We start from the raw sequence: 12,685 nt of genomic DNA on the forward strand, positions 1-12,685 counted from the left end.
CACCTGATTAGAGAAATTATCAACGCACAACAACTAGGGAACCCTGTGGCTTCAAAGACAAGCCAGGCATTTCTGTTCAAAACAACATCCTCAGAGAGAATCTGTCTGGAATACGTTTGCTTTCTGATATTCTAAGTAAGTGTTACATGCACAGGCCATAGTTTTTTCAATTTGGTCTCAATGATCCAAATAACTTTATGCATTGCCAGTTCCTCTCAAAAGTTTAAATATACTAGCCATGAACATGAATGTCAAATTAATTTTGCATTTGGAGTTATTTATTTGAATAATTCTTCTTTTTCCGGTACAGTAATGAGAAAATAACGTTTAATGCATTTCATAAAGAAAATGAGGTGGGAGAGTTTCCATTATTTGTGGGTTTAGTCTAATTGTGAATATTTTACAAAGAAGTTCATATTTTGTAATATTTGACTACTTCTGACGTGTCCCGGTTGAATATTTCATCACTTTTCTTAGTTCAGATTAACTGTGCTGAATCAATTCTGCTGATACTCATTTGGCTTTCATTTATTTATTTTTATTTATCAATTTTTTTATTAAACCTTTTATTAACCAGATAAAAACCTCTTTCACAATGGTGACCTAGCCAAGACAACCAGCAGCACACATCATGTAGACAAAACAAGCAGACAGAAATAACAAAAGAAATATATAAAATGTAAAAAATCTGACAAAGTGTAGTTGTTGGGAAGTAGTTTTTTTCAGCACAGCTCACAAATTTTTATCGGGATTGTGGTGGGATTATGGGGCGGCCATTCTAGAAATATATTTTTTTCTACTTTATTTATTCCAAAACCAGGCTTGATGTTATTGGGATCACTGGAACTCCAGAACATTTCCACATTTAGACCATGTTAATGATGGGAAAAAATTTGAAAAATGTGGAGATAATCTCCCAGCCTCATTATTCCACATTCCCAACAAAATTATGCTACCAGGTAGCTTTTCTTAGGTTTGAAAACATCAAACTGATTATAGTTTTCAGTTTATAACCATCTTGTGCCCTGGTGCTCTTTACATTTTTTCCTGAACATTAAAACCGCCTTCTTTCTATCTGAGGGCGACAGTTTGAGTAAGACGGTTAAAACTTAAACACAATTAATTATTCCAGTAGGAGAATGATCCTAACTTGTATATCAGGATTGATTTTGGAGTTCATAAAGCAGGCTAATGATACCCTCTTGGAATTGCTTGAACTAAACACAATAAAACAATTTACAGAATAACTCATGCCTAAAGCTGGAACAAAGCCTTGTGAAAAGCTGCCACGAAACAGCGGCTGCTCTCACATTTAATGTGCCCTTGAACAAGACGATGGGCCAAAGTTTTAGTCCCAAGAAGGAAAAAAAGTCCTAACTTGTTCAGAAGCTTGACTACAGGTCAGACATTGAGCTGTCAATTAGAACTACTTCCTCAGACATGGTTTCTTGGTAGCAATCCATGGTCATTTAAATAAATATTTTAAACTGTTGTGACAGACTGCAGGGGAGCCCAACAGACGGGCATTGTTGCCATTATATTTGGCCTCCGGCATAAACATGAATTTCCAAAGCTTAATCTGAGTTCTTTTTTTTAATAAAATAAGACAGTATTCACATCCACTGACCTCTTACCCCACTTTATCATATATCATCCACAAATTGCAGTATTCAAGCCCCAATAATTTAAAGTGTGCCACAAGCCATGCATGGAAGACAAAAAGCATATTGAAAAAGGAACTTCGGTCTGATGAGACCAAACTGTTCAGCAAAACATTTTGATGCACAAAACTAACACTGGATGAAAAAGCTGAACAGAAGTTCAACTTTTAGCAGGACAAAAATCTCATTGCGTGAGCCAGAATGACATGATCCATTAAATACCTCTGCCACACAATATCCATGTGTTTGAATGGTCCAATCAAGATCTAGACCTAAATACAATAGAGAATCTGTGGTTGGACTTGCTGTTCAAAGACACCGTCCATCTAATCTCACTGAGCTTTAGTTGTTACTCAGCTCTACTCAAAGACTGCAGAGTGTCTACATGCGTAAGTCTCAAAGAGACATTTCTTATTTTTATTTGTTTAAAAAAAAATTAATTTCCTTCCACTTCAAAATTATGTACTAGTTTCCATTGGTCTATATCATCCAGAATCTTTGCAAAATACACTGAAATTTAGTTTGAAATGTGAAAACATTATAAAACAGTTCAAGAAGTGTGAAGATTTTTGCATTTATATGTAAAATCTGACCTGCACCGACGAGGCTTTATGAAACTGTAATTTGCAGTGTGACAAAATGTGTCAAATCCCCAAACCATCCCAGTATATGAAGCGCATACACGTTTTGAAACATAGAAATTTCCATCAAACATGTCAAAGTTGTGTGAATATGATTACTAACTTTAAATATGATTACAGTTTTACATATAGTTTAAGTTGATTATGTGCTAAGAAGTGACATAAAGTTGACATTCTCCCCCTAGTCTTCAGCAGTGTTCTGCGCTGCAACAAACCACATGTTGGAGGTGGGCTCCTGCATCTCTCCCAGAGGTCCTATTCCCATGGTTAGACAGATTACTGTGGGAGGAGAATGGCTGCCAAGGGAGACTGAAGCCCCTATTAGAAGTACGGAGCAAGGGTTGTAAGCCAGCGCGGGAGAATGGAGCAAAGGGTGGAGGGTTGTGGCAGAGGAGACGAGCGAGGAGGAGGGGGATAAGCTGCTCTGAGACTTGAACGCTGCTCCAAAATGGTGTGTGGGGGCAAAGGATTAGCAGGGCTCTGAGGAAGACATCTGCTTCTGTGCCAAGCTCTGCATTATCAAAGACACCAGTGTTTCCCACATCATCAACTTTTCATGAGCGCACTCACTGGTAAATATCAGTAGCAATGGCTTGGGTCTCGCGGGAGCAGAGAGGGGCGTCAAACATGCCCCCGCTATAAAACACAATTCTGAAAGGCGTCTCTGAAAAACTTGGTTTTCACAGCAAGTTTATCTTCTTTTATTTATTATTTGATGAATGGTTTTCTTTATCTTTTAATCTATTAAACATGAACTCATCCTATATGAGTGTACCAGTACTATCAATATTTCCTCTGCATCTATAATAAAACAGTCATTTGTCCCATGCTTGGCCACAGTTGTACATTTGATTGCGAAAACCTACAATTGGCAGCGACTGACCTTCTCTTCCTCTGTAGCCTTCAGCATGCTCTCCCACACAGCTCTGATGGTTGCAATGTCTCGGTGTCTGGTGATGTAGCAGTGGGCCTGGACAACGTGGGCCAGAGTCAAGTTGGGGATCACAGCTTCCAGTACCTTCTTCACATGGCTGAAGGACAGCTGAGCTTCTACGGAGGTGGCAGCTTTCACCAAAGACATGGTGCAGGGGACCAAAGGAATTTGTCCTGCACAGAACACCAACTCATCTACCTGGACAAAAAAAATTAAAAGAAGAAGTGGAACAGCTGACACTGAACCTATAAAACTGAGTTGTGATAAACAAATTCTTAGAGACACGGTGAAAAATCAAATTATGACTGGAATCAAAGGGTTTTTCAGTTTGATTTATTTATTGCTTAATTTTTATTGGGACAATTGAAATAAAGGCTTTACACTTTATATGTTAAGCCTAACCCTTTTGACAGTGTCAAATTTTAAATTCAAATACAAAACATAATTAATAATATCTCATAGGAAGAAGGCTGAATATTTTGAATATTGTTAATTAAAGTTCTTAAAGCAAAGTTGAAATCCGCTAATGATCAGATTTTTAACTCTTTCAAAAACTGGAGGAAAATTGAAAAATCAACTCCAAAACCTGGATCAAAACTTTTCAAGATTGTTTGGAAAATTATAAAAATTGTTAATTCAACAACCACTGGTTGGACTATAATAACATTGCTAATGGGTCAATATAAATAAAAATATGAAAAGTTATCTTTTGTGTTAACTACTGAGGTAAATATGTAATATTTTCAGAAGAAATTCAATTCAAGTAAAATATTCTAACTTCTTTCCTCTGCTTGAACAAGTAAGATGTCAGAGTAGTATTCCTTTTTTCTAATTAACATGCAACTTAACCTGGAAACTAAAAAAATAGTCTTTGTTTTAGAAAACAAAAATACACCATTCACAGTTGTGGCATAATTGAATTAACATTAATTATAAACCTATGTTTCATTAGCGGTACATTAATTATCAGGTTCCTTCTCTCATTTGTCAGCATCTTATCACCAGCAACTCATATTTCACAAGTCTAATACAAGCAAGTATTCTGTTAGATGCTTGCCAATATACCTGAGTGGTGCCGCTGTTATTCATAAGTATAATTAACCATGTGATAATAAGCTCAATTCTCCATTAAATGCCTCTGTTAGAATTAAGCTCCCTGAATAATGGAAGATGGAAAAAATCTATCTGCTTAATGCAGACAGACGAGTCGGCATAAGGGGAGGTCAGGTCTTTAGAGACCCAATAGATCGGTAGCATTTGAGGTTGGACAGCATTACAGCTGGACACTGGGTACTGGACAATGCAAATGGATGCCATAGGTATGCTAAGAGCCCCAGAGACTGCAAAGCACATGCAAATCTCTAGCAGGGATAAACTGATACACGAACAAGGCTTACCAATTACAAGTAAGATGTCAGACTCCACCAAGGAGCTTAGACTTTTAAGTGGTATTAGCAGGGTTAGCATATATAAAAATACTTTTAAAATTACGCCATGGATTGATTAAAAGTTTGGGCAAATAAAAAGGAAGTTTTTTTCTTTGTTTTAATGTTTTTCTTTCTTCACACTAGTGGCCTTCATTTGACAGTTAAAAGACAAAAAAATAGATGCAAAGCAGTTTAACAAACAATCAGATGTTTAATCTATGTTGTTAAGCAACTGACTGAAGGCTAGTCACCAAGGTTAATAGCAAAAATGATAAGCCAGTTAATATCAGCCTATGATACTCCTGTTATTCCAGACCTTGGAATTTTATCTTATCAACAACATGAGTTTGTAGTAAAAGTCGAATGCGTGTATATCTTGTATTTTGTATTCTTGTATTGAAATCAACTCTTAGCGTACCTATAGCATGCCACTCTGTTGTCTTGTTTGGTTGCAAAATCCACAGTATCACCCTTTTTCTGTATTGTCAATAAGCAGATCAACATCCATCCCACATATTAATATTGAAAAGATCATTTTTGTCAAGAAGACTGAAGAGCATCACGAGATTTCCAAACTGTGGCATTACAGACACAACATCATCATCCATTTATAGAGCTGTGCTTCCTTTTACTTCAGAAAACAGTGTTGTACAATTACCTACAATGTTAAAGGTAATTATTTAATACTTTCAAGATGCTTTGATTTATCACTGAAATATAGTGATACGAGTTGTTTTTTTTGTTTTTTTTCCCCTATAAAATACTTACAGAACAAGATGCTAGCAACACAAGTGTTTTCCTAAAGAGCAGACACTGTCATTGGTATTTCCATAATTGAATGGGTTAACCATTATCCTCAGCTCTTGGGTTCACTTGTCAGCTTTGATGAAGCTTTAGTTTCCATCTTTGCTGCTGCAAATTACTGGGACAGTATATGAGACAGGAGATGGAGGGAAGCTGAATTAGAGAAGCACATGTGAGTGAAAGGGAAGATAGGGCCCTCGCTGCTTTCAACCATTTGGATCAATCACCGGATCATTTACCTGCTAGCACGATCTGCCCAGGAGCCTGCATTACGGAGACTGCCTAACATAAAAGCCAGACTCCCACACATCAACAACAAATTGTCAATTGGCATTCCATTTATGAGCCATCAAATGCCATCAAATCCACTCCAACAAAGAGGAGGTCCATCAGGTTGGACGTGTGGCTAGAGTCTTTTAACAACCTCTTCTATAAAAAAGTGCTTGCTGCATTTTGAATTCATAAAGACCAACTATCATTTGTCAATTTGAATATCAAAAAGTGAAAGCATGGGGCCTCTTGACTGTTAAAGGTAGATTCCCATAGCGTCTACCGAGCAGGTGTGTGATAATCAATTATTAAGGATCCCACTCTGGTTACTCTTAGTGGGAGGTGGAATTGGGGATCTTGGGTTTTGCCGTTTCCATGCAGGTCGTGGATGGGGGGATGAGACCACGGAAGGGAAGAGCGAATACTATTTACATAAAATTAACAGTTCAAAAGAATGAGTTCACACACCAATCAAACTTGTTAATTGACTGTCAATGGTGTGTCCCTGAATATACAACACAACTACATTATTCATCTGAGGCCTTGACAGCGAAGACAGTCCAATTTGCATGGCCGTTCTAAATGTGATCAACAACCACAATGCCACATGCATTTTTAATAGGCCAGAGATGGGAACCTTTAATATTCATAAGGGTCAAATAATTGCATATGACATTAACTTTCTTTTAACAAGGTAAGTATTTTTCAAATGGTGGCCTTAGCTCTCCAAATGGCCCTGAGAGAAAAGGACTTTATGTGAGGGATAGGAAATGAATGCAACGTGTTCCTGTTGGGTTATATTTGTCAATTGGCTGATTGAAAGATCATTCCAGAATAGTATATTTTTTATCCACAATGTTTGAATAAAATGCAACAAAGCAGCAAAACTTTTTGAACAGCAATATTACTCTCCTTTACACTAAACAGGCTTACAGTTAAAAAAATGATTTTTCAATGTGACCTGTGCTTTTACATTATAACTCATATTTCTTTACATCGTAGTTAAAAGCTGCATAATTTTTCTAGCAAACTTTGAAGAGCGGTTAGTGCCAAAAGGTCAATGCCCTAATGACATTTCTTCTATACTTGAGGTGTAGACAGTAACATAATTAAATGCTCTCAAAATGAACTTGCTGGTGTCTCATTTCAGATTGGTACATCTGAGGTGTTACTAATTACAGTTTTTTTTTTTTTTATCAAAAGCATTTCTGGGTTGACCAGACAGTGCGAGACTATATTCATATTGGTGTTGGAGCCCTCTGGGTCCTCCCATCACACCAAGGACGCCTCGGAGTGTCATTAGCAAAACTTTAGAATGGTGTAGATTAACTAGCCAGGCTTGGATAAAATGACCTGGTATTGACGAACAGTCAGGTTTTTTTCCCCTGCCTAGTTCCAAGGACAGAGAGAGGTGGAAAATGGCTCCAACATTCCTATCAGATATGCTAATGGTCACATTTCTCCCCGTTGAGACCTTATACATAATTCAGTAAGGACAATGTGTGTAAAATTATTTGGATTAATATGACTTTAAAAGAATTACTAATGCAAAGCAACACCTACCATCTAAACTAATTCTATTTATTTTAATGTTACAAAATGTCCAGCAAATAAATGCATTATAGAAGTAACAGAAAAAAGTATTTTTAAGGGACCTATTATCTTTTCTGACGTGTGAGCACTATTTATATGTTACAAGATGTAAAGCCTTTCACCAGATCTATATTACACTTTCACAATGCCTTGCAGTATTCATACCCCTTTCACATTTTCATATGTCGTCACATCTTAAAGAGTAATCTTTAAGACTCAATGCTGAAGTTAAGTCTAGACTTAGGTCATTCTAAGACACAAATTTGCTTTGATCAATTCATTCCATTGTAGCTCTGGCTATATGTCTACTCTCTTTGTCCCACCGGCAGTGAAGGTTTTTACTGGTCTGTTATAATAATGAGTTTTAATTCCATTTATCTTACTATCTGCTCTGACCAGCTTCTCTGCCTTGCTGAGGAAAAGCATTCCAACAGCATAACACTGCCACCACTTCATTGTGGATGGAGAGGTGCAGTTTTATTAGGACAGCATTTTGCATGAAGGTCGAAGTGTTCGATTTTGTCCATATCTGACCGAAGCTGTGCAGCTTCTTCAGTATAGTCATGTATTGTTAGGTTTGTAGCCGTGCTTTACATTTTCAGGATCATTATTTAATCCTGTTTTTAAACCAAACTGTTGTGCTTGTTGGTTTTCATCATGCAGTTTCATGATGTGTAGGTCACAATGGATTTTATTTGGGGGTATCAGATTGAAGGAGTTTGAGAAAAAAAAATCAATCACACTGTACTGATTTTTAACCCTGAAATCATCCTGTGTCATTTTCCTACCATTTCACATTTACATATAAAATCCCAATAAGATACAAAATTGTCAAAGTTTGAAAAAGTTCAAGAGGTATGAATACATCACATTTAAGGAATAAAATTACTTCCATTTTCAAGACATCTTTCTAGACTTCGCAATTTTGTCCTTTTTACCTGACTATTTCAGACTTGACAAACTGCTCAAAGCACCCCTAAATGTGAGGATCAAAAAACTAAGGCTGAAGTTTTGTTGCATGCATTTAAGTGCATATATTATTTCCTTTTGGTAGGGATTTGGAAAGCAGTCACTGTTTAATCCTTATGCAGTGGATGGCAGTTTGTCAGGGATGTGTGCCGTGATTCCATCTTGAACCGGCTTCGAGTCTGTGGGGTTCTTTCAGCATTAGCGAATTCAAAGCAGATCATGTCTGGGACTGGGAAATGATAAGAAACGGGCTCTTGTTGTGCCGCGCCCTGAGGAAATCCTGCCTCCTCTGACACCTCATTTCTACAAATGGAAACCTTTCAGGAGAGGCACAACCTTTCTCTCTCCTACAGAATCTTTAACTTTGTACATTTGGATTGGAAAGGGAAAAGATATTAGCCATTTTCTTAATATTCCCTTCTCTTTGCCCCCCATTCTCTCTCGCTCCCTCTCTTCTTCTTGCTGTTCGTGCTCTAGTTTGAGTCTAACCCCTGTATGCTCATCTGTCACAAAACATTAGCGTTCTTTAAACTGTGACATAAATAGCCGTATAAAGTGCACAAGAAAAAGACAAATGTAAGACATTTTTCAGCTGATTTTTGCTTGTCTAATATTCTACAAATGTTCAGTAAACAAACCAGAAGTAGACATTAATAAGTAAAACAAGGACAAAACTGGCAAATTTAGAAGTACATAAAAGTCAAGAGATTTAGGGAGCTGCAGTGGAAACAACGTGTGGTCAGTGTGGGGGACAGAAGCTATTCCCTGCCCCCCCAAGTTTTTAAAGCTTGCATGTTTTTATTTTCTTTTTTTTCTGCTTCCTATGTTTGGCCTCGACATGTCCACTCTGTAGACATTGAACTGTGCAGAGCTGTAACCCTGCACTGTCAGCTCTGGTCAACTTTATGCTGGTCAGAAGCTGCCATTCAGTACTATAGCCAAGGTCAGAGGGGAGCTGCCTACTGAATGCTCAGAGATGTGTCTGCAAGGAATACAGCATAAATAAACAGAAAAAAATACTTTTTCTCCTTTGATAGATAAAAAATAAAATAAAATCAACTATGTTTGAAACAATATTTGTGTCTGCATTTTGCTGCGTACATATAACGTTTAGCAAACAGCAAAATGAAACTCGAGCTACCCGAGGCGGATGTAATGAAATTGGCTTTTGCATTGCAGCACAGTGCCACAACAGAGTCGGGGCTGTGAACGAAGAGTGATGGAGGGGCATGCTTTTTCATCGGGTTAGGCAAAATGCCCCGCTGCCTTCAACTGTCCTGGCCGCACATTTTTTGACAAATTGGTTGTGAGGCTTTTACGACTGATGCACATATCGCAAAAATCAGTTCTGCCAAGCTTCCTCTATGACCTGCCCGTGGGACATGACAAGCCCCCTCCACGCATCGCTCTATCAAGCCGAATCTTTCCAGGACAATGCAAATTATGACAAATTCCATCATCCTGCATTATGCGTTTTCCCCCGCTAATCTCCCTAATTCGAGAGAATCGGGGAGGGTCTCTCGCTGTTTCAGCTGAGGGGCATGTTGTCTGACTGAATGATGCTGAAACTGCAACCCTCATCCCCCGTTCTGTCTCCCTTCCCAGCTGTGACCATCTCATCTCTTCTGTCTTTTCTGATTCTTTTCCCACTTTTTTTGTGAGGTTTCGTCTCTTTGCCTGACCAGTCTGAAAAAATGTCAATTTGATCTGGACACAAATAAATAATCTCAAACAAAATAAGTAGTAAAACCGTGACAGCCTGATTGAAGAATGTTCAAAAGCTAAATTACTTGTGAGGGACAATATGAAATTCTGGAAAATGTACATCCAAAGTTGATTAAAAAAAAAATAAAATATTTAGCTATTAATCTAATAAATTAATTTGTTCCAGCCTGCATCTAAAAAACATTAAGACATAGACAAACACACTCTCTAACCTTGTACCAGTGTTCTATTGTCACACCATTTTAGAGGACAAAGTGGTTAGTCCAAAACTTACTAGAAAAAGATAAACAGCCTAAAAACATAATCAATAATGCAAAGAGTGACAACAATACAGTAAATACAGTCTCGGTAGAGACATGCGTTTCCTTTTCTGATCAACAGATGGCAGTATTGCTACATTAAAAAGCTGCACAGAATACAGCGTAAACATAGGACAGGCTGACCAGAGAGCATCAACAATCCCTTTGGATTCACTTCCATTTTTTTTGTTTGTTTTGTTTTTTGGAGGGAAAATCCTAAACTACATAAATATATAGCATTCTAAAACGAAATGAGACATTAGAAAGTGCACTGGAAACCATATCAAAAATGTAATGACTAATAATACCTTGGTGATTCTGGTAAAATATATAAACAGTATATGTGTTTTTCTTTTTTTCGTAAATCCATATGGAAAAAAAACACTGCCAGGGATGAAATCAGAAAATAACATATATTTTGCAAAAAAACAAATAAGTAAAGAAAGATAAGACTTAAAACAATCATTTAAATTTAACTTGTACATTTTTTCTGTAATACATAATTTATAATATAATAAAATCTAACAATATTCCAACAACAGCAAAGTGATATAGTAGTGTTCCTATAATGCACTGAATCCCATATGGAAAATACAGCAAATATTAACATTTGCCTCAGTGCATCAGATTCAGCTCAATAAATTTTGACATGTAGTAAATATTGTCTGGTCCATATCGGGAGAATGAGCCCTTGCCCTTAACATCTCTACTTCATAACATTCCAGGCTACACTAAACTTCCTGTTTATTACAAATGTATAGCATGAATGATAAATTTATGTTAAAAGTGAATGCGCTGGTATATTGGGAGGAAAAAAATAGCAGGCAGCAAATCATTCATCTGCAGCATCTTTTTTTTTTACCGCAGCAAGACATGCTTTGATGACAACAGCATTTGAAACGTGAATAACCCAAGTTAAAATTTAATACTCTGAAGAACCGCTTCACATGGAATTCATTGTGAATCGAGAGGCTCAATGAAACATCAACACTTACGTTCTCCTGAATCATCTGTAGTCTAGATAAATATACATATTTATATATATACATTAATTTATGAAGGTGGCAATTTAATACTGTCATTTTTGGTAGTAATATGTTGGAGCAAAATGCTAATAGATGGTTAAAATTTATAACTCAAGGAATTTGTCGAAGTGCTGATGTAATTACAGGAGTTATCCATAAAAGCACTTGTGACTGTGAAAGAGACACTGAATTCACCAGCAATAGGAAACATTATTTAGTTTAAAGTAATGACTGTCTGCAGCTATAACCCTAGTATGTCCTCACAACCATTTACCAAGTTTTATTTTTGATTAAAAATTAACAGTACATTAATGAACTACTAAAAATAAAAACATTTGGCTGTTGTCTGTTTTTAGTTTAAGCTATGTTTTTTCAAGACAATAGAAATAAAACATTTCCAGTGCTACATCGTCTATAAGTCAGCAAAATTATTTGTGTAGGGGTTGATTCTTATATTGTTTTGTCTATATGTGACAAATGTAGAAAGCTCTGGCAGATCGTCTTTATTTGTTTGTTAGCACGTATGTACGCGTGTGTGAGTGTGTATGCAGGCGTGTGTGTGTACATGTGTGTAGGCAGGCCCTGTCAGCTATGCCCTCTCGTCACTGCAGGGGGAAAAAACACACCCGGGCAGTTCTGAATATAGTGGCTAGTTACCATAGTAATGGGATGGTCATACATCTCTCCATTCTGAGACATTGATGGGAGTGGACAGGACACGCTGCTATGCTTTTTATCTATGCATCTGGTATTTGGTTATTACATTGTACAAATAATAAAAATAAAAAAAACACAGAGCCATCCAATCGCTCCTTTTACTGGATCCGAATCACAGGGTTGAAATGGGAAGTAAATAGTTGGGTAAGGGGTAATAATTCACAAACGGGACTACAAATAATTGATGTGTTTTGACTGAGTGTTTGCGATTGCAATTGTAATAGCGTGAGTGTCTTGGCAGATGTCTGCGGTGGTGGGATCTTTACAAGATGCTTTTCAGAAGCCTTCTTGATGTCTCTGAACCATTGCCCCCCTCCCCACAGCTCATCAGCAGTGACAAAGTGAGAAGCAAACAAGGATCTTCTAGAACACACACTCTCACACACACACCAATGCGACATGCGCTCTCCTCAGATTAAAAAGCAGTGTCGATCATTTATCAAATGTAATTATATTCAAACACTGTAATTGATTGCATTAATCAAAATATAATTGAATGTTTTGGTGCAATCTCTTCATGAATGAAGACAATAACAACATAATCCCTTTTACACAAACTGTGTGTATTTATGAGAAGGTGATTATCAAAGTATCATAATCTTAAGCAAAAATATCCACAT

The 12,685-nt window shown here is 37.0% G+C and overlaps 1 protein-coding gene across 3 annotated transcripts in view; it reads right to left on the reverse strand.

Moving 5' to 3' along the window:
• The window catches only part of dph6 (diphthamine biosynthesis 6), an 81,003-nt gene that overhangs the window by 10,834 nt on the left and 57,484 nt on the right, over positions 1 to 12,685 (reverse strand). For all 3 annotated transcript variants that reach the window (XM_044143409.1, XM_044143410.1, XM_044143411.1), the window contains one exon: positions 3,186 to 3,434. In XM_044143409.1, the coding sequence (XP_043999344.1) occupies positions 3,186 to 3,434 (249 nt within the window). The remainder of the gene's footprint in view (positions 1 to 3,185; positions 3,435 to 12,685) is intronic.

The sequence above is a fragment of the Gambusia affinis genome, linkage group LG16 (genome assembly GCF_019740435.1).
Source record: "Gambusia affinis linkage group LG16, SWU_Gaff_1.0, whole genome shotgun sequence".
In the NCBI taxonomy this organism is placed as follows: Eukaryota; Metazoa; Chordata; class Actinopteri; order Cyprinodontiformes; family Poeciliidae; genus Gambusia; species Gambusia affinis.